Source organism: Papio anubis, chromosome 1 (assembly GCF_008728515.1).
Source record: "Papio anubis isolate 15944 chromosome 1, Panubis1.0, whole genome shotgun sequence".
Lineage (NCBI taxonomy): Eukaryota > Metazoa > Chordata > Mammalia > Primates > Cercopithecidae > Papio > Papio anubis.
In genome coordinates, this window is record NC_044976.1 from 176,962,121 (window position 1) to 176,983,852 (window position 21,732).

The following is a 21,732-nucleotide window of genomic DNA, read 5'->3' on the forward strand; positions in this document are numbered from 1 at the left end:
TAGGGCCAAGCCATAGTTTTTCCCTGGCTTTCCATTTTTTTCTGTCTTTCCTTTTTTCCTAATTTCCCCACTCCCTCCTTGGTCCAAGTTCTTGCCTGCAGAAAGGTACAGTTTACCTCTAGTTCTCAAACTTCAGCGGGCATCCGAATTCCCTGGAGGGTCTGTGAAAACACAGATTGCTAGGCCCCACTCCCAGAGATTCTATGTGTGTGTGTGTGTGTGTGTGTGTGTGTGTGTGTGTGTGTGTGTGTATGTAGAGGGATGGTGGACGAAGGCGCTGAGATTTTGTATTTCTAACAGGCTCCCAGGTAATGCTTGGGAAGAACTGTTTCTTCTTGGACAGGCACACTTACAAGGCAACGGGATCTTGAGCTCCACCCTGAAGGATGTGAGCTGGGAAAGTTTCAGCTCACAGAGATTTACAGTCACTTGAGAAATGGCCCACTTCCTCCAAGGTGTTTCTTGGATGCCCCAAACGGATGAAAACAAGAAGCGACCGTGGGCGAGGAGGAGGAGCTGGCCGTCCTCCTCGGTTGGGCAGCCCGTCGGAGCTCACCAGCGAGGCGAGGGCGGGAAGACAGCCCCCAGGCCGGCCCACGGATCCTCAGAAGGCGCGGACCTGGAGGAGGCGCCCCAGAAGGCGACGCCTCTTGCCTTTCGGCTCTCGAAGGAAGTTTGCTCTTAATTTCAGAGCCGGGTTCGCCGTCGGCTCAACTCCAGGAGCAAGCAGCGGGCGCGGACCAGAGCGGCCAGTTCCCCGGGGGCGGGCCGGGCAGTTGCCGAGCTCAGCAGCGGCGGCTCGCGGCCATGGGCGGCTCAGCCTCCAGCCAGCTGGACGAGGGCAAGTGCGCTTACATCCGAGGTACGCCCCCCCCGCCCGGGGGCCTGGGGAGCCCCCTGACCCCTGCAACAGGCTGGCTGCCGCTGTCGGGGCCCCAAGGGGCGCGCCCGGGGCCCTCTCCCTGCAGCGCGCGGGGATCCCCGACCGCAGCCCGCCCGCGCGAGCCGGGTTTCCTGCCCCAGCCGGCGCGCTGCGACGCAGGTGTGGACCCGGCACCCGGAGGGCTTGGGAGCGAGGCAGGTGCAGGATGCGGGTGGGGACGCCGGCGCCTCCGCCGCTCCCTCCGCCTCGGGGTCAGTGACGCCCCCGCCCGGCGCACTTCGCCCTCCGGTACCTGCTCTGGACCGAGTTCTGAGCGGTTTCTGAACTGGCCGCCAAGAGAGCAACGGGGATATCCCGCGTTTCTAGAGATACCCCTGGGGATTCCCGGCCGCTAAAGCAGAATTTCCCTCTTAGTAATGTTGGTCTGGCTTTGGAAAGCAAGGCGTCTGCCGCAGCTTCGCTCGCACTTCACCGTAGCACTTGCAGGATGATTTCATCAGCGTCAGAAAGGACAATATCATGCCGTTCCCTTCCCGCCCCGGAGAGGGGGAAGCAAAAGAGGAACACTGGCGTGCTTTGTAACTGTCGCGAAAGTTATAGATGGGGAGAAACTCATTTAGGGAGACCCTCAGAGATGTGGGGACTCAATAGAGAGCGTGAGGCAGAAACAAAACAAAACAACCCAAACCGAACTGAAACTGCAGGAAGTCCTGACTGTTATCTCCTTTATTTCCTGGTTGTATTTGGCCTCCCCTCTTCTCACCCCCCACCCCAACCTTGCCTTCAACCGCTACCTAACATTTGGTTATCTTACCAATTTACTGTTCTTCCCCTGCCCCGCCGCCCGATCCCCCACCCTCGGCTTCAGAAATATCTTCCAGACTAGGTATTAAACTCTAGGTCTGTTTGGCCCTTGAATCCTTTCCTAAGAGGAAATCATTTATTTGTTGTTCTTATTCCATATTTGTTTTCAGTCACCACATTTAAGACCATTTAAAAAGGATATCAAATCAGGGCACTTGAAGAGCAACGGAGTTGATTTTACAGATTCCTGCTCTGGTGCTTTTGGAGGTAAAAGATCAACAATGGGGATAACACTTTGTCAAATATCTCTTTGCTTTTGTTTGTTAAAAGGGGAAAAGATGGATGATTTATTTATATTAGTAAAACAGCTGAACTAAGCTTAAAAGAAATAAACGAAGCCTGCCTTCGTCTTAAAAGTGTGGTTACATGCTTCTGTTACCAGTGCATAGGGACTGAAAAGGCAATCTAGCAGAACTTAGTGAGAAAGGGTTTGCATTTGGATGTTAGCAAGTGGTGTTTAAGGCATTTATATAAGACTTTATTTCACTGGAAAGCTTAGGAGCACCTAACCTGGAAGCATGGCCATGTGTACACTAATCATTTAAAGTCAAGAAATGTGAAGGATTCACTTGCTTAAAGAAGACTTCCTGGCCATGCCATTTGTTGCTATTGATGAAACATTGTACTCAGATAATAAGAAAATGTATTACCTTCTTTATTCTGAAAGCTATGAAATTATTACACATACAAAAGTGTGAGGGAGTTAGGGCAAGTGAAGAACTTGTAATGCATGTGTTTGAATGAGTAAACCTATAGCATATGGTGTGACAGTCATTACGTCCCCCAGTCTTGTTCAGCTTTCTCTCTTCATTCTCTATTCAGGAGGGCACTTGCAAGGTATGTGTAGTGGGAGAGGGAAGAGAAGAGTTAAAGTTAGAATACCTCCAGAGAAAAAGACTCATCGCTTCATGTGAGAATGCTAGTCTTGCCAAAAGAGAAAAGAACCTTGGAAAAATGCATGGTGTTGTACATTGTTAGTGCGTGAGCAAATGAGGGTCACGGGGCTGTGATTTCCTGATGGTTTTGAAGCCCAGGTTCCTGAGTAAACTCATAGCCTTATCTTTACCTCTTTGCCCATTTTTTAACCTATAGATATTCTCAAGCTTTGATGCAATTGTAAGCAAAACGATTGAAAGTATGACAGTAAAGTTTAAATATACTTTTATGACCTGTTTCTCATAAAGTAGCCATCAGGGAAATACAGATTTGAAAGCTCCTGAAGCTGAGACAATAACTTTCTTTTAAGCTTGATAAACTTTGCTAACAAGGAGAGTAGCTAGTCAATATATTTTGAGTGACTTTTGTTAACTTTGGTTTGTATGCATTATAAGCAGCTGTATGCTGCTGACGCTGAATCAGCCTGTACTTCAAGACAAATCATTTAATAGCTGCCATTCCTTGGGTGCCTGAAAACACCTGCGTCATATGGATGTTTTGATAATACATTGTTTCTTAGGATTTAGTTAATCTCCAGGTAAAGATATATCAGCTATTCTAAGGAGTGACTTCATTTCTAAAGACATTAGTTTTAGAACAATGCTCATGTTTCTTACAACAGAATAAATTTTTAGGATTGTTTCTAGAGGCCTTTCAGTAATGTCCCTTGATAAGATGTTTCTATTAATAAATAATACCGAGACCAACTTGTGATCACATGAGCCGTGTCATATGTTCGTCTTAAGTGATGCTTTTAGCACTGACCTAAAATGATCTGGTTTTTTTTTTTTTTTTTTTTTTTTTTGAGACGGAGGCTCGCTCTGTTGCCAGGCTGGAGTGCAATGGCGCGATCTCGGATCACTGCAACCTCCGACTCCCTGGTTCAAGCGATTCTCCTGTCTCAGCCTCCCGAGTAGCTGGGATTACAGGAACGCGCCACCATGCCCAGCTAATTTTTGTGTTTTTAATAGAGATGGGGTTTCACCATGTGGGTCAGGATGGTCTCAATCTCCTGAACTCATGATCCGCCCACCTCGGCCTCCCAGAGTGCTGGGATTATAGGCGTGAACCACCGCGCCCAGCCTATCTTTTTTTTTTTTAATGAGGAAGAAAGCTCATAGATTCCAGGCATCAGTGGTCAGTTTGGGTGCTCTTCTCTCTTTATGCCATGTTTTCTTTTCTTTTTTTAGTTTTCTGAGACAGGGTCTCACTCTGTTACCCAGGCTGAAGTGCAGTGGTGCAATCACTGTGAGCCTTGACCTCCCCTGGCTCAGGTGATCCTCCCACCTCAGCCTCCTGAGTAGCTGGAACTACAAGTGTGTGCCACCATGCGCAGCTAATTGTTGTATTTTTTGTAGAGATGGGGTTTTTGCCATGTTGCCCAGGCTGGTCTCAAACTCCTGGGCTCAAGCAATCTTCCCGCGTTGGCCTCCCAAAGTGCTGGGATTACAGGCGTGAGTCACAGTGCCTGGCCTCTTTTTCTTTAAAGCTTTTGGTATGCCTGAAATTAAACTATAGTTTAAAAAATTTACCCAAACCAAACCAAAACCAAAAAAAAAAAAAAAAAAAACCAAAACCCAAAACCCCACAACGTGTTTTCCTGTTTAAGCAATAATTTTATTTCCTTCTAAAAATTACCCTTGAATTTTTAATGAATCAAAAAGAAAACAAACCTGAAAGCTCTCCCATATAAGAAGTCCTGTGGAGGGTCGGAAAAGTACTGGACAGTCAGTGCTTCAGCTGAGAGCTATGGGATACAGAGATCCTGGTGGGCGCTTGCAGGCCTGCCAGCAGCAGATACCAGTTAGAAAAACGGTTTCTTCCCCACTGGATTTATTATTGCATAGTCAGTTACACAATATATAAAGGGCCCAGTGGCTTCCTCCGAATGCTCCTCAATGATCTGATGCTTATAAAGTAAGAAATGAGTTTCAGCTTTAAAATAGCACATATTTTACTCAGAGGAGTTCTCTCTTATTTATACAAGGGTTAACTTAGGTGGCTAGATATAAAGTTTAAAGTGATGTGTCTAGAATGAAGTCTCCATGGGCAAGGTGGAGGATGGGGAGAGCTGTACATATCTGCTGTCTACTTCGTGTAGATGTGTCGTACTAGTCTACGCATTTGCTTTTTCGGTTATAATTTGTTGGTGGGAGATGGGCATAAGAACTGGTCTGACTTAACCTGAATATTTTTGGTAGTGTAATCTTAAAGAGTCCAAGTTGGCTAGTAATGGCAATATACTGTGACGAGAAAGTTAGGAAATGCATTATGGTAGACAATGTTGTATGTCAACCCAACATCCTTTTCCCATTCCTCCATTTTTTAATTTAATTTTATTTTTTTGGGACAGGGTCTCACTCTGTCACCCAGACTACAGTGCAGTGGGACAATGATGGCTCACTGCAACCTCGACCTCCGTGGGCTTGAGTGATCCTCCCACCTCGCTGTCCTAAGTAGCTGGGAGTACAGGCATGTGCCACCATGCCCAGGTAGTTTTTTTGTGTTTTTTTTTTTGGTAGAGATGGGGTTTTGCCATGTTTCCCAGGCTAATCTCAAACTCCTGAGCTCAAGTGAGCCACCTGCCTTGGCCTCCCAAAGTGCTGGGATTACAGGTATGAGCCTCTGTGCCCAGCCCCCATTCCTTTTTCTAACAGAACTCCAGTTTTGTTCAGGTATTAAAACTCCTGGCCAGGTTTGGTGGCTCATGCCTGAAATCCCAGCACTTTGGGAGGCTGAGGCAGGAGGATGGCCCAAACCCAGAAGTTTGAGACCAACCTGGGCAACATGACAAGACCTCGTCTCTCTCTAAAAAAAAAAAAAAAAGCAACTCCCGGTGTTGCCCTCTGTTTCAGAGACGCTAGCCCCATTTAAGGCCCCTGAAAGATGGCTGTACCTGTCATGGTGGTGTGGTCTCCTTGCCAGTGATTATAGTAGGCATGGGATTATGTTGCCAACTGGTCAGTGATGCTTGAGGGGAAGTTTGCCAGCTGCTTCTAGGCGAGTTTTCTTCCCTTTTAAAAAGGAGGCAAAGTGAAGGGCACTTCCTTTCCTTCTTTTGACTTTGTTGCATCTGAATATGATGGCTGCAACTGCTGTTTTTATCTTGATGAGCAGGAGGGGAGCTAGCTTAAAGACAAAGCCAATACTTGGAGCACTGCAAAGCTGAAGTGTCTTAGAGAAAAGAAGCTAGAGCCCTGACAAACTTTGCTGATAGCCACCATATACTAACCCTGCATACTTCATATTATGACAGCCACTAAATCCGCTTTGAATTGGAATAGTGAAGATTGCTGGTTATCCCCAATAGCATTCTCCCCTGTTATGTTTAATGATAGAATCCCCAAATTTTAGCTGTCCACATGAACTCCCATAATAAAGATATTTCCCAAACTCCTTCGCAACTAAATGGGTTATGTAGCTGAGTTATGGCCAATGGGATGTAGACAGAAGTACTGTTCTAGAAAGTGACATTAAAGGGGAAGGGTATGACCATCTTCATCCTAGTCTCCACACTGCTGGCTGGATTGTAACCATGGCTGGGGCAGCCATCATGGACCATGAGGTGTCCTTTCAAGAAGGAGCACATGTAGGACAGAGTAACTGGACAAAAGGAGGCTAAGTTCCCGTGGTTTCATAGAGAAGAACCTCCATACCAGCCCTGGATCGTTTACCTCTGGACCTTAACAAGAAGGAAAGAAACTTCCATCTCTTTAAGCCAGTGTTATTGTGGTTTTATTGTTATGCACAGACAAACCTTATTCTAACTAATATAATTATCTTCTTTTAACTTGTGGCCCAAAGCATCCTAACCAGTACACTAAATGCTGCCTTATTAGGTCCCCTTTAAGAAAAAGTAAGCCAAAGAAAGTAGAAAGTGGGTAAAGATTATAGTATTTGTCTCAGCTCTTAATTTGTAGACATGAATAGGCTTTTGTAAGACTGAGAAATTGCAGCTCCTCCAGAGTAGTGGGGATGGAGGAAACAGGAGAAGGTGGGCCCACTATGAATAACGCACAAATGCATATTGATCACTTTATATTTTAAGTGAAAAAATTGCCTTCAGGCATGCCAGATTACCAAGGAAGCCAGCAGGAGTTTCAAATAAGGAAAACTACTGCAAATTAGGAATTGCTAGTATCAATAATTACTTTCTATTTCCTTTGGTCTTTGTGAATTGAAAGCAATACTTTAGAAATGGGAAGCTCTTTAGGAAACCAAATCTCATGTTGCAAAACCATAAAGGATTTTGTGAGTTGTGAGTTTCATAGAGTCAACCACAAAGACAGAAAGACAGTAGACTGAGACAGATTAACATTTTCTCCTGTACTTGTGGAACAAAGAGTGACTTTCCCTCTTGTGGCTTCTAATACAAGCCTTGAACCCCATAGAGTTAGATGATGATTTCAAGCCCTTGTCTTGATGAAAAGCTTCTTTTTGCTATGGACATCGGCTGTAAGAGGGCCACGTCATCAAAGGTGCTCTAGTAATAGTAACTACTAGGATGACAATAGTAATTTGTATTATCTTTTACTGTGAACTACTGAGCTCATTCTAGTTTTACTCTGTTGTAATCTCTGGGAAGGTCTGAACTGGGTTCACAGGTAGAAAGTGCAATAGCAGGAGCCCAATTTGTAAAGGTAGTTTCTAATTTCATTAAAATAAATGTACTGTGAACGTTTTACAAAATATGCAGTGTGAATCATGGTAGTGAATTTTAATCTCTTAATCAGAAATTGTAATTTTTTTGTTAGTATGGCCGGGTAACATCACTCTAAGAAATAAGGTACATTTAACAATTTGCACTGTGAAACGGGAAATGAAGTCAGAAGTGAACATAAAAGCATAATGGAAAGGAAGACAGGAGAATAAAAGCACAATTCATCTGCTATAGTCTATTTAAGGCACTTTACCAACAGTTCAAAACTAACACACATATGTACACACACACACACAAGGAGAGAGAGAGAGAGAGAGGGGGAGGAAAAGAGAGAGAGAGAGAAAGAGATTTAACAGAACCCTAAATGCAGTACAGATTTTCTCCTTTGAAACTGGAAAATTCATTTTAAAAACAGACTAGCAAGTTGCTGCCAATGTGAAAATGCATGCCAGCTTTTAAAAAGTGCCCCCTGCCTTTGGTACTGTATGTTTTTTTCTCACTTAGAGAAGAGAATAAACGCTTTAGAGATATGAAAGCAATTAATTCACTTGTGCAAATTGCAGGTTTTAGGACCTAAGGAAGTTTGTATTTCTATGCTTGATATTGTATGGAATGAGTCTATAGGATTAAAATAAATTAATAGTTTTTACTAGGAGCCCTAAAGTGACTTTTAAAAGGTCCATAGTCTCAAGGAATTTTGGAAGAAGGGTAAATGTCTCTATGCCAAACCATGTGGATTTTTTTTCTTTTTCCTTTTTAAAAACTATTTTTATTTTAAAAGAAAACATAGGCCCAGACAGCCACACAAAACAAATGCATAGCTTAGTGAATCATTATAAGGCAAATACTTAGTAGCCACTACCCAGGTCAAGACATAGAAAGAACTTCACTAGCCATCAAAGAAGCCTTCTGTGTGCCCCGTCCCAGTTGACCTCTTTGTTTCTCCAAAAATGCCGACTATTTTCAGTTATCTATTTATAACTACCCCAAAGATCCTGGCTCTTAAAACAGGTATTTATTTGCTCACAATTCTGCTGAACTGGGCCCAGGCTGGGTGGTTCTACTTTTTATTTTTGCTGGTGGTCATTCCTGTGGATGCGTGCATCTGGTGGATCAGCTGGTGGCTGGACTTAGCTGACAAGGCTTTCTTGCACTCCAGGTGGCCTTTCTGCATGACCTCTCCAATAGGATACTGAACTGTTTAAATGGTGGTTCGGATCTTACATTGCTAGAGTGTAAAAGCATGTAGAAGCTTCTAGGACTTCTTGTGGCTTAGGCCTGGAATGGCGCCGCATTACTCTGCCACATTTTGTTGGTTAAAGCTGGTCTCAGAGCCAGCCCAGATTCAAGAGAGGACTACACACAGGCATGAACACCTGTGTAGGGGCTACCCTGGTAACAGAGTACCACCTCACTAATCCTAGCTTTTATAATAATGTCTCCCTCTATTTCCTTATGGTTTCATCACCCAACTATGTATTTTTAAACATTGTAGTCTTCCTCACTTAAAAAGATGTCTCTTTTACCCTATACGTTTCCCCTGCATCTTTTACTTGCAGATGATCTGTTGAAAGACTTGAGCTGTTTGATATGTAGAGTTGTCCACAGTCTGGAGTTTTCTCATGGTGTAGTTCCATGCATTTCTCCTGTATTTTCTACAAATTGACAGAGATGGTGAGACTTGATCAGTCTCACAATCAATCCTTTCTTTAAAAACTTTTAAGTTCAGGGGAAGATGTGCAGTGTGTGCAGGTTTGTTACATAGGTAAACAAAGCACCATGGAGGCTTGTTGTATAGATTATTTCATCACCCAGGTATTAAGCCTAGTATTCATTAGTTATTTTTCCCGATCCTCTCCCTCCCCCCACCCCCTTCACCCTCTGATAGGGCTCAGTGTCTATTGTTTCCTTCTATGTGTCCATGTGTACTTACCATTTAGCTCTCACTCATCAGTGAGAATAAATGGCACTTGGTTTTCTGTTCCTGTGTTACTTTGCTAAAAATAATGACCTCCAGCTCCAACCATGTTCCTGCACAGGACTGCATGCATGTGTTCATTGCAGTACTATTCACAAGAGCAAAGATATGGAATCAACACAAATGCCCATCAGTAAAGAAAATGTGGTGCATACACACCTCGGAATACTATGCTGCCACAGAAAAGAATCAGTCCTTTTGTTAAGACTATAGGTGGTGGTGTGTATTCTTCATCTGGAGGCACATAATAGCTGGCTGCCTCTGTTTTTGTGATGTTAGTCGCTGTTCTGTTGATGCTTATTGCTGAGACCCATAATTTATTGGGGGTTGAAAAATGGTGATATTCTAATATGTCATTTTGTTTTCATTTATTAGCTGGGATAATTTTATAGAGCAATACTTCCCATATCTGTCATTTGGTTACCTAGTATGATAGTTCAAAAGCAGGAAAAAAAGTTATCTTTTCCTTTTATTTACCAGTGTTCAGTATAATCTACTGGTTTCTTGTCATCCCTTAAAGATGATCAATTGTCCTATAAAAATCATGAACTCACGAATCCCATTGTAATCCTTATTTTATTGAAGCTCCAATTTCCCATCATTGGCCAATGAAAAACTCTTCAAGTTGGCTCCTGAGTCTTTTGGAAATTACCCCGTAGTATTTGATAGCTTCCTTGCCATCTGGTATGTCAAGGTATTTTAGGTTCATCCTGTTTCTTTCCTGTCCCACACCAGGAGTAAGCAAAATCTATAAGAACCTCTGATTTCTTTTAGTGGGAAATAGTATTTCAATATTACAATTTGAGTCTAGCTGTATGTTCATTGCTACAACTGGGTTGGCCGTTATTTCTGGACATTTTTTAGTTTACAGAACTAGGGAAAATATATCTTTTTAATATTATATTTATACATACCCTTTTCCGCACTGAGAATCATGGTTCTCAAAGACACTAGGCAATGATAGAATTAAATGTGCTCAAATTCTCATTTGCTTTATCATACTAAATACACACAACGCTCTCAGAATAATAATACAAATACTGCCATCATCAATTATGATTATGGAAAGCTGTTGAACAAACTGTTTTTAAAATCAGAGACAAAATTTTTGTATATGCTAATCTAATTCTCCCCAACTTTACGATTTTACTATGTTAAAACATATAATCATTATATTCTATTCTCTTTCCTCATTCACTCTTTGTTTCACAATTAAGTGTTATTTAACACATCAGTCCTTATGTTGATGTCTCTCTGGTGTTTAGAGTTCATTATCTAGTAGATTCCTCAAGAAGAGCTCATGGGAACATAACAAAGATGAAGATAGGATTAATTAAGTGGTTCAGTGATATCACCAAAAGCCAGCTTATTTCTTTCTACTGTCTGTGGCCCAGCTCTCTTATGGTTGAAAGGTGGCTGCAGCAGCAAATAGTATTAAATTCTTAGGCACAGCAATGTCCCAGAGGCTAAAAAGAGATCTGTTTATTCTTTGAGTCTCCTTATAAGAGCAAGGAAGCCTGTCCCAGATGCCTTACTAGCAGACTTTCCCTTACATCCCACTGATCAAAATTGGGTCACACATTCCTTCCTAAGCCATCACTGGCAAGAGTATGGAATTATCATGGTTTGGTTAGAACAATCAAGATTCACCCCTGAACTGGGGTTAGGGCCATTTCTCTGAAGCACATGGTTATAGGGAGGGTCATGGATACCCAAACAGAATCAGGTTCAGTTTAGCAAGAAGGAAGCATGATGGCTATTAAGTAGGTAACCAACATTACAGATTTTGATAAGTGTGATGAAGGGATTAAAAATAGTACTGAGATGGAAAACTGATGGTGGCAATTGGGCATGGAGATGAGATATACTTGGCTGTGGTATTCAGAAGGATAATAAGTTGCTATCTGTGTGAAGAACAAGGGGGAGTACATTCTCGTTAGAAAGAACAGCATATAGAAGGGGGAGGAGGGGGAAGTACTTGAAGAAACTGAAGAAAGGGTGTTATGTTGGGAGTGTGGTGAGCAAGAGGGAGGTTTGATGGGACGGGATGCCTATTAATATTTTGTTGCCTGGCCGGGCGTGGTGGCTCACGCCTGTAATCCCAGCACTTTGGGAGTCCCAGGCAGGTGGATCACCTGAGGTCAGGAGTTCAAGACCAGCCTGGTCAACATGGTGAAACCCTGTCTTTATTAGAAATACAAAATTAGCCAGGTGTGGTGGCACATGCCTATAGTCCCAGCTACTTGGGAGGCTGAGACAGGAGAATTGCTTGAACCCGCGGGGGCTGAGGCTGCAGTGAGCTGAGACTGCACCACTGCACTCCAGCCTGGGCAAGATAGAGTGAGACTCCATCTCAAAAAAAAAAAAAAAATTTTTTTTTCTTTGTTGCCTGTCTGTCACCACTAGAATGTAAGGTGTATGAAAGCAGGGTCTTTGTCTTGATTCATTGCTATGAAATTAATAGCACTCTCAGCAAATAGATCAGTGTCTGGTCCACAGTTCCTGACTGATAAATATTTGCTTAATGCATGAATGAAAGGAGAACAAAAAATTTTAAACTGTAGTGAATATCTTAGAAAGTAAGAGAAGTATTGCATTTGTAAAACAGGTTCAGGATATGATGAAGAAACAATAATAGAATAAGAAAGAGCTCTTGGAAATTAAAAATCTGATGATCAATATTTTAGGAAATCCAATTGTTGCTTTGGAAAATAAAATTGAGGAGATCTTGCATCTAAATTCCGAAATCTAAAATTCTTATTTAAATTTAAACAGTATATTTCAATTATTGTTATAACTTAATTTTTCTCTTTAAAAATAATTTTAAGTATGTATATGTCAGATATTACACATTTGCCACAGTTGCTGATAAAACTTGTCTTTATTTTAACTTTAAGCATCTGTCTGCTTTGCTTAGACAGTAGAGCACAAACATTAAAAGATGGAAAATAGAAGAGGCAATGTAAAAAAAAATTAAAGGATCAGTCCAAAAATTTCAATATCTGACTAACAGAAGTCCCAGAAAACAGAGAACAAAGAAAATGAAGGGGAGAAAATTATTAAACAAGTAAAAGCTTATTTTCTAGAACAGAAGATCATGTGTCTCTGGATTTATAGGGCCAAAGAATTCCCGGACTTCACTCTGAGCTGGAAATAGTTCATGCTCCCATCGTCCAAATTAGAAAGGCCTTATAATATATAGGTATGGATTAGAGTCTTCAGCAGTAGTGAGCAGAAATTAGCCCTAGACTAGAAGGCTGCTCTGGACCTGCTCTAATAAAAATTTAAGAGCAAACCTCAAACAGATCAAGCTGATCCCAAGTAACTTAACTGCCTGCTTGAATAAAGTGCAGATTCTTTATAGGAATACAACAAAATACCCATTCAACAATGTAAAATTCACGATATCTAATATCCAGCATCCAGTTAAAAACTATCATAGTAGACAGAAGAAGAAGCAGGAAAATATCCACAAGTATAAAGAAAATAAATCAATAGAAATAGACTCAGGAATTATAGACATGGTGAAATTAGCAGACAAAGATGGTAAAGCAGTCCGTATATGCTCCATGTGCTAACACAGAGCAAACGTGAACATGATGAGAAAAATGGAAAATATAAAAAAATCTTTCTGGTCTCCAGTTCAGGAAAGAGCAATATGACTACTGTGTTTCTGTAGCCTCCTGGAGTATCTAGGCGGAATGTAGCCATACTGACCTGCTACCAACATTCTCCATGGAGCTGGGAGAGGAACGAAGCAGCCTGCAGAGAACTGAATGTACACGGAGAGCTGCTGAGATGGGGCTGGTCTGGGGCCAGAGCAGCTGAGCAGGATCAATTCAGAAATGAAGGAAAATTGTGGATGTTCCTTTAAAAAGCACATCATTATTGGTGGCCTTGTGCCCTTAATTCTGGTTTGCACACAGAACAAGTGACAATTTCCATGATTAGCTAAAAAGAATTCAGAGATTTTCCAAATTTGGATTGAATGTGTTTGTTTAAAGAATTATTTCCTGTGTAACTCATTCAGCACGAGTTACACAGGAAAAAATGCCTAAGCAAAGCAGATGCAGGCTTAGAGCTAAAATAAAGTCAAATTTTATGAGCAACAATGGCAAATGTGTAATATCTGGAGTATAAATATTTAAAATGGTTTTGTTAGAGAGGAGAGTTAAATTAGTAACAATAATTGAAAGATATGGTTTACATTTAAAGTAAGTAAGAATTTTAGAGCATGACTAACACCTGAGCGTGTCAAGTGATATGTAAGTTCCTAGCTAAAAATGCTAACTCCTAGTCTGAGAAATGATAATCATTGTAGTAAAAGCTAACATTTATTGAGTGCCTGCTATGTGCCAGGCAAGTAAATATCTCAGACAAAAGGTAACAGGATATCAAATGCTCTTCCAGAAATTCTAAGTGTTTCTTCTAGAAATTCCAAGTATGCATAGCTTTTTCTTTAATGAAAAGGAGTATCAGCTTGATAGGATTTGAACACTCAGCTGCTTTAGCTACCTTAAATGAGCTAAATGGAAACATTTAGTAAACTTTTGATTCCAAATCTTAATTCTAAATTATTTGGCTATTTGTGTGTGTGTGTGTGTGTGTGTGTGTGACTCCTCTGTCACACAAGCTGGAGTGCAGTGGTGTGATCTTGGCTCACTGCAACCTCTGCCTTCTAGGTTCAAGCGATTCTCCTGCCTTAGCCTCCTGAGTAGCTGGGACTACAGGCTCCTACCACCACAGTTGGCTATTTTTTCTTGTTTTGCATTTTTAGTAGAGACAGGGTTTCACCATGTTGGCCAGGCTAGTCTTGAACTCCTGACCTCAAGTGATCCACCTGCCTTGGCCTCCCAAAGTGCTGGGATTACAGGTGTGAGCCACTGTGCCAGGCTTGGCTACTTTTTGAAGTGGATATTTTCAATGGGTGAGATGGTAGATTATAAATAGCTTAATCCAGAAATTAAAATTCATCTAAATGTTAGCAACACATAATATGGAATTTGTGAATAGGCCAAAACAGCCATTGCAACCACTTTAAGCTAACTTTACATAAAATGATACTTTTATGCAACTTCTTCATTATCAAATAAAATATTTATATTTTGGAAGTAAGGCATACAATAAAAAAATAAAAATAAATGGAGCTTTCACCTTTGTAAAACAGGCACGACAATTTCCTGAGGACTCGCTGAATCTGAAGTTGGATTCTCTGGAGATTTTGGACTTGTCGACTGGCTGCCTTCAGTTTTTCCTATGAAAATGAGGACAGTAATGCCCAGTGAGAAAAGGAGAGTCAGAAATGAATAATATGGTGTAATAAATGTGATATAATTCTCACATTTCCAAGTCCTACCATTATGTTAATCAATTTGTTTTACTATCAGTAATGCATCAGGCCTTTGCGGAGTAAATAATTGGCTTTCACATACTGCTGAATAATACCTAGCTCACACATTTGTTCTGCAGACTAATTAATGTTTCACAGTGTTTAAACACAATGCCTCTACAGAAGCAATGGCATTATAATGTGTTGGGACATTCTAGTATTGTAATTAGTGCTAATTAGGTTCTTTTCAACAGCTTGTGGAATTTACAAATTACTGCCTGTAAGATATTCTGCTTTATTTATTCCTTATGAAAGAGTCAGATGCAAGGGTTTAAATAGGCAACTTTAAACAACTATTCTCAAGGTCCTACACATACTCCTCCCCTCAAACCAGGGAAGGGCAATAGGAAGACTCCCTTCTCGGGATGGTTGTGAGGGAGAGCAACCTCAGTGGTATGCTAGGAGCCAGCTCACACTGACTGGCAACAGCTGAATCCAGGCATCTTTTCCTAACTCAGAGCTCAGTGACATCACATTGGTAGCTTCAAGTCAGCCATGGTGGGAGTCTTTTTGTGGTGGTGTTGTTTTTTGAGACCCAGTTTACCAGCACATCACTGCTGGTGTCCTTCTCTTCAATGTAGGGAAGCTTGTGGCAATGTTAACCAGTGGGCAGTGGCCTGAAGCCATGTTTCAGTTGTACATTAATTAGAAGGGACTAACTGCTGAAACAGATATCCCTCAAAGCTCAGTGGCTTATGATGATTTGTATCTCACTCATCACACTATCCAAGGTGATTTGGTGGGGAGCTAATGAAGGGCAGTGGGCTTGTGTGTGGACCCAGACTCTTTTCATCTAGTGCATGGTACCATGGACACCTTTGGTGATTTGTTGAAGCCTATGGACCCCTTTTTAGAGTAACATTTTTTAAATGAAAAAAATATATAGAGGATGATAAAAGAAACCAATTTTATTGAACTGTACTTATCAAAATATTTTTAAAATCTGTGATATGATAATATATGTGCTCTTTATTAATGCATTCAATGACAAGTTCTCATGGAGGGTTTAATAACTACTGTCGTTTTGAAGAAGTGCTATTCTAAGATATGCAGCACCTTAAATGTGCTAGGAAAACATCTGTGAGCTCTATTGGTGACAAAGTCACAAGTACTGCTGAATTCCATTGTGTTTTGTTGCCTACATTCAGAATTGGAGGAAGTGCTGAATTTGAGTTGAAGGTTAATGAAACACAGGTGTTCTTTTCCTCCATTCAATGTTTGGATGGCCTGAATTCTATCCACAGAGCCCATGAGGGGCTACAGGCCCCAGATTAATAATCCCTGACTTGGCTGGGCATATCCCAGCACCTTAGAAGGCCCAAGGCAAGAGGATCACTTGAGACCAGTAGTCTGAGGCCGGCCTGGGCAACATAGTGAGACCTCATCTCTACAAAAAACAAAAATGAGCCAAATGTAGTGGCGCATGCTTGTAGTCCCAGCTACTTAAGAGGCTGAGGTAGGAAGATCGCTGGAACCCAGGATCAAGTGATGCTGTGGTGAGCTGTGATTGCACGACTGCATTCCGGCCTGGGCAAGAGTGAGAATCTGACTCTTAAAAAAAAAGAAAAGAAAAGATAAAAAGAATCCCTGACCTAGTGACTAGTGGCTTCATGATCCTTAGGGCCGCAAAGACTCTAAGCAGACGCTGTGCATACATCTGCAGATAAGGGCAGATAGACAGTGGAGGATTATGTGGGTAGATGTTGTGCTCCAGGCCTGGAGGTGGCTTACATTATTTCTGCCCAACTTTCTCATCTCCACATGACACACCTTACCTTTGTATCTTTCAATTGGCAATTCCTGTCAAAAGTCCTATCCCTTGTTTTTATTGTCACTTTTTCCTTTATATCACCTCAACATGTTGAACCTAACATTTCAATGAATACATTTTCTACTTGAAGTGGATTCTAATTTTGAAGGTAGGGTATATGCTTCTTATTCTTTATGTAAGAAAAGTTGAGGCTGGGCTCGGTGGCTCATGCCTGTAATCCCAGCACTTTGGGAGGCTGAGGCAGGCAGATCACGAGGTCAGGAGATCGAGACCATCCTGGCCAACAGGGTAAAACCCTGTCTCTACTAAAATACAAAAAATAGCCGGGCGTGGTGGTATGCACCTGTAGTCCCAGCTACTCAGGAGGCTGAGGCAGGGGAATGGCTTGATCCTGGGAGGTGGAGGTTGCACACTCCAGCCTGGTGACAGAGCAAGTCTCCATCTCAAAAACAAAACAAAAAAGAAAAGAAAAGAAAAGATCGAAACCTTCTAAACCTATTTGTCCAGTGCAGAAGCCATTAGGGACATATAACTAATGAGCACTTGAAATGTGGCTAGTCCCAGTTAAGGTATGATGCAAGTTTAAAATTTTACACACCAATTTTGAAGTTTTAGTAGAAAGAAAATAATGTAAAATATTTAATTAATATTATTTAATACAAAACTATTAATAGCAATTACACATTGAAGTAATACAATTTTGGCCCTATGATTGGCCTAAATAACAGAAATTAAAACTAATGTAATCAGTTTTTAAAAAATTTTAATGTGGCTACTGGAAGACAAAATAACATTTGAAGCTTACATCTATGGTTCACATGGTATTTCTTTTAGACAGCTGCTCTTGAATAAAGATTCATAGAAGATTCATAGAGCTACAAGGAAACTTAGAGATAAGCATCTAATCCAACTCTTTTGTTGTAATCTCAGAAGCTGAATGAGCTATTCCCATTTGCCTAGCTAGTAAAGCATACATAGGCTTGGAATTCAGGTCTCTATGCTCCTGGTGCAGAGCTCTTTTCATAGTCCATGGTATCCAACCAAACCAAACCAAACGAAACATTTCCAAGATTTAAGTTTCCATTTCAAACCAGAATATACTCTGATTCTGAGTTACACATAAGCACCCTGAAAATGACAAGCCTTTTTTCCAATTTGATGTATTATTCAACCCTCAACTTAAAACTTAAGGATAATTTCCCCTGCCCCTGAAGAACTGCAGGCACAAGCAGCCAGCCAGACAGGCTGGTGCTTGACTCCCTCATTAACCCAGATAAAAGAGGCCCTGAGGTCGTTTGCCTTTGCCCTGGCCTTCTGCATTTCCCTTAGCTGAATGGTTAAACTCACAAAGAAATGCTAAAATATTCTTATCTCTTCTGAATTTTGTCTTAAAGGGATGGAAAGACGTGAAAACCTAGTATTTCACATGACTACCCCTTTTTCCTAGCCAGAAGGTGGCACCCTGGATAGCATTTAAGGGAAATAATGGATAAGTTTCATTTTCTTTTGTCTCATTTTCTGTTCTTGGCTTCCACTCTAGACCTATAGCCAAATTCCCAAGGTCTGGAATATTTTCTAACCTTTTCGTCCTAGAATATTCCTAGGTTTTCCCCACCCAACTCACTCCCCCTCTGTAACTCACTGATTTCCATAAAATCACATTTGAGCCATTGTGTATGTAGATAATGTTTCAGATAAGGGCTTAGATTTTTAAACAGTTTCTTATCTTAAACAACGTAGTGCCAATACATAATCTTTCCCTCTTGGGAATTTTAAGTAATGAAGTGTTCCTTGAATCATAATTTGTAGTTGAAATTGAAATAACATCATTACTTTATTCAGTGTTCTTTGGGAAACATCGTCACTAGGCTCTAAGGTTGTCTCATTTTCTCTGAACTTTCTCACCATTTTCAGTGGTTTCTGGAATGTTAAGTTCTGAGAAGCCATAAGATACGTCTCCTGATCCATGGCAACTTTAGTGACTAACCCACTTACTGACACATTTCATGTTTTAGCATTTCCTCCCTTCAATATCATTATTTGGCACTTTCACAAGAAACTCCTGAGGTGTACTATAGCTAACTACTTTGTTTATTTCAAATCATCACTGCTATTGACATCAGTGGATGCCTGAGAAAGGGAGCACAAACCTTCATGTCTCCATATGTTTTTAATGAAAATATTTGAGGCCTTAAGGTGTGCTGATAACCAAACTCAGTGTTTTTCCAGGAATATGTTTAAATTTTTGCATTGTTCCTTCTAAGGAGAAATATATACATATGATGTATTTTGCAAAAGAGCATAAGTTTCACTAAGATATGTAAAAGACGCTTTCAAAATGATATTTGTAATATGTCTCATTTTTAGAAGAGTGGACAAAATAAAATGAACTTACAGAGCAACTAAACCCTTAAAAAACATTTACCATAAAATGTTAACTGTGCAGCTTTCTTGATTCAGTAGGGCACTGGCTGTCGAGGTAGAGTACCCAAGTACAGATAATGGCCCCATCTCTTGCTAGCTGTGCTACCTTCTGCAAGTTATCTAACCTTCTCTAACCTTTGTTTCTTCCACTACAAAGTGGGGATAATAGTACCTCAGAAGGCTGTTGTAAAGACTCATTGCACTAATCCTCGTAAAGCACTTAACACTGTGATAGGGACATGGACTCTCAACAACTGGTAGATGTTTTATCATTTATAATAGTATACCTTCTGCAGTCTAAAGTCAAAGATTTTAAATAAACTGTAGATCAAATAAAATACTTTTCTTCAAAATCCTTAGTCAACCAGTCCTGGAGCCAGTTGGAATCAGAACTGAATTTCTATACATTTTCTATAATTTATGGAGTTGAGACTACAGCATGCTTCAGACTTAATAGACAGCATAAACTTGAGGGGCAAGTACATGAACTTGGTGCGGAAGAACTTGTTTGAATCCTGGTTCTGGCACATACCATGTGACTTTGGGCTTGTCTTTAGGCCTCGGTTTTCTCATTAGTGAAACAAGTTGTTTAATTGATTGATTAACTCTTTTCAAAAAAACTTACTTAGGATGAACTTATAAACCTTAATTTGGAGCATTTAGTTCAAGCTTGTGCAACCCATGGCCCGTGGGCTGCATGTGGCCTGGAAAGGCTTTGAATGTGGCCCAACACAAATTCGTAAACTTTCCTAAAACATTATGAGATTTTTTTGTGTGTGATTTTCTTTTTTAGCTCATTAGCTATCCTTAGTGTTAGCATATTTTATGTATGGCCCAATACAATTCTTCTTCTTCCAATGTGGCCTGGGGAAGTCCAAAGACTGGACACCCCTGATTTAGTCCTTAAAACCTCAAACGTCATGGAACACATCTATTTCTTTTTTTTCTTTTTTTGAGACAGGGTCTTGCTCTGTCACCCAGGCTGGAGCATAGTGGCGCGATGGCTCACCGTAACCTCAGTCTGCTGGACTCAAGCTATCCTCTCACTTCAGCCTCCTGAGTAGCTGGGACTGTAGGCATGTGCCACCACACCTGGCTTATTTTTTCAATTTTATTTTGTAGAGATGAGGTCTTGCTATGTTGCCCAGGCTGATCTTGAACTCCTGGACTCAAGCAATTGCCCACCTTGGCTCCCCAAAGTGCTCAGATTACAGGCATAAGCCATCACGCCTGGGCCTATCTATTTCTTATAATAATGAAGCATTCATTGTGTGTCTTTCCTTCTAGTCATCAAATAGAAATATGCCCTGTTCTGTGAAACAGGATGAACAAAACAGACTAAATCCCTGCTGTCATGGCACTTACATCATGGAGGTGGTGGTAGGCAGAAATAAAATTAAGAAATAATAAGATGGTATCGTTGCCAAGGATGATGAAGCAGGGAGGTCAGTGTGGTTACAGAGGAATGAGCAATGGGAACTGTGAGCAGAGACAGGGCAGCAAGGTAGGTGGGAATCACATCTTAGGGGGATTTATAGGCCGTTGGAAGGACTTGGGTTTTTACTCTGTGTAAGTAGAGACACCATGGGGAGTTTCGAGGAGAGGAATGCTGTTGTCTAAATTATCTGACTGTTGTGTAGAGAATAGACTGTAGGGGAGACAAGGGAGGAAGCAAGTCAGACAGGAAGAAGCTAGAGCTGTGATCCAGGCCAGGGATTATGGTGGTGTGGACTAGGGGGTAGCTGGAGGTAATGAGACGTGGTTGAGTTATAAATACATTTTGGAGGTAGAACTGACAGGATTTGTTGATGAAGTATGTGGAATATGAGGGGAAAAAAGTGGCTTCAAGGATGACTCCACGATTTCTGACCTGAACAAAAGAAAGAATGGAGTTGCTGCTTACTGAAAGAGGGAAGACTGGGGGAACACATTTGAGGGAGAAAATGAAGAGTTCTCTTTTGGACAGGCTAAGATTGAGACTCAAGTGGAGGTGTCAGCTAAGTCGATGGATGTCTCATCTGATAATCACTGTCATTTGTTAAGTGGCGTCTTTAATTACCTGCCAGGCACTAGGGTAAGAACATTATACATGTTACCTCATCTAAATTCTAATAATAACCCTCCAAGATAGGTACTGTTATCATTTGCAGATGGTGAGACTGAAGCCCAGGGAGACCGTGGCAAAGGCCACGTAGCTATTATTTAGTGCGCATGGTCCTTCTTGAAGCCAAAGCCCCACTCTTGCATACAATGTCACTCACTACACAGCCACTAGAGGAGGCGACTGGGTGTCAGAAAAATTGAGCTGAGTTCATGCTCCCATAAGGAGTTTGCTGTATGGCTTATATCCATTGCCTCAACCTCTTTCTGTATCCATTGCCTCAACCTCTTTCTGTCTTAATTCTCATGGATACCTTGAAGGTTATTGAATTCAGGTCAGAAATATCATTTACTATTTAAGAGCAGAAAGATGCTAATGATATATGCTTACAATATATTTTACTTCTGATGATTACAAGTAATTTTCAGCACCAAATACTGTAATTCAAGGAAGCAGTAAGAACTGTCATGTAATGAAATTATTGTTTCCCAAGGAAATAGGGTTGGTTGCTGATCTATGTCGATTATTGTCTTCTTTTATAGCTGAATTAGGCATTTGGCCATGAATTTTCGTTTCTAGCATAACCTAATCGAAAACCAGCTTCTTATTTGTGACGCTACTGAGCAAGTGAAGTTTTTCAATCTATATTTCACGATAGCCTTTAGATGAACAAGCAGAAGTATTATCATGATGTTCTCATTTGCATAAGCATCTTCTTGACAGGTC

At 41.1% G+C, this 21,732-nt stretch overlaps 1 protein-coding gene across 3 annotated transcripts in view; it reads left to right on the plus strand.

Moving 5' to 3' along the window:
- Positions 1 to 283: 283 nt before the first annotated feature.
- Positions 284 to 21,732, plus strand: part of NIBAN1 (niban apoptosis regulator 1) — a 173,075-nt gene continuing 151,626 nt past the window's right edge. Inside the window, exon 1 of one of the 3 annotated variants that reach the window (XM_009191726.3) lies at positions 284 to 862. In XM_009191726.3, coding sequence (XP_009189990.2) covers positions 808 to 862 — 55 coding nt within the window. In that variant the 5' untranslated portion in view covers positions 284 to 807. The remainder of the gene's footprint in view (positions 863 to 21,732) is intronic. The other 2 variants (XM_021929511.2, XM_003893397.4) reach the window with 2 other exon arrangements.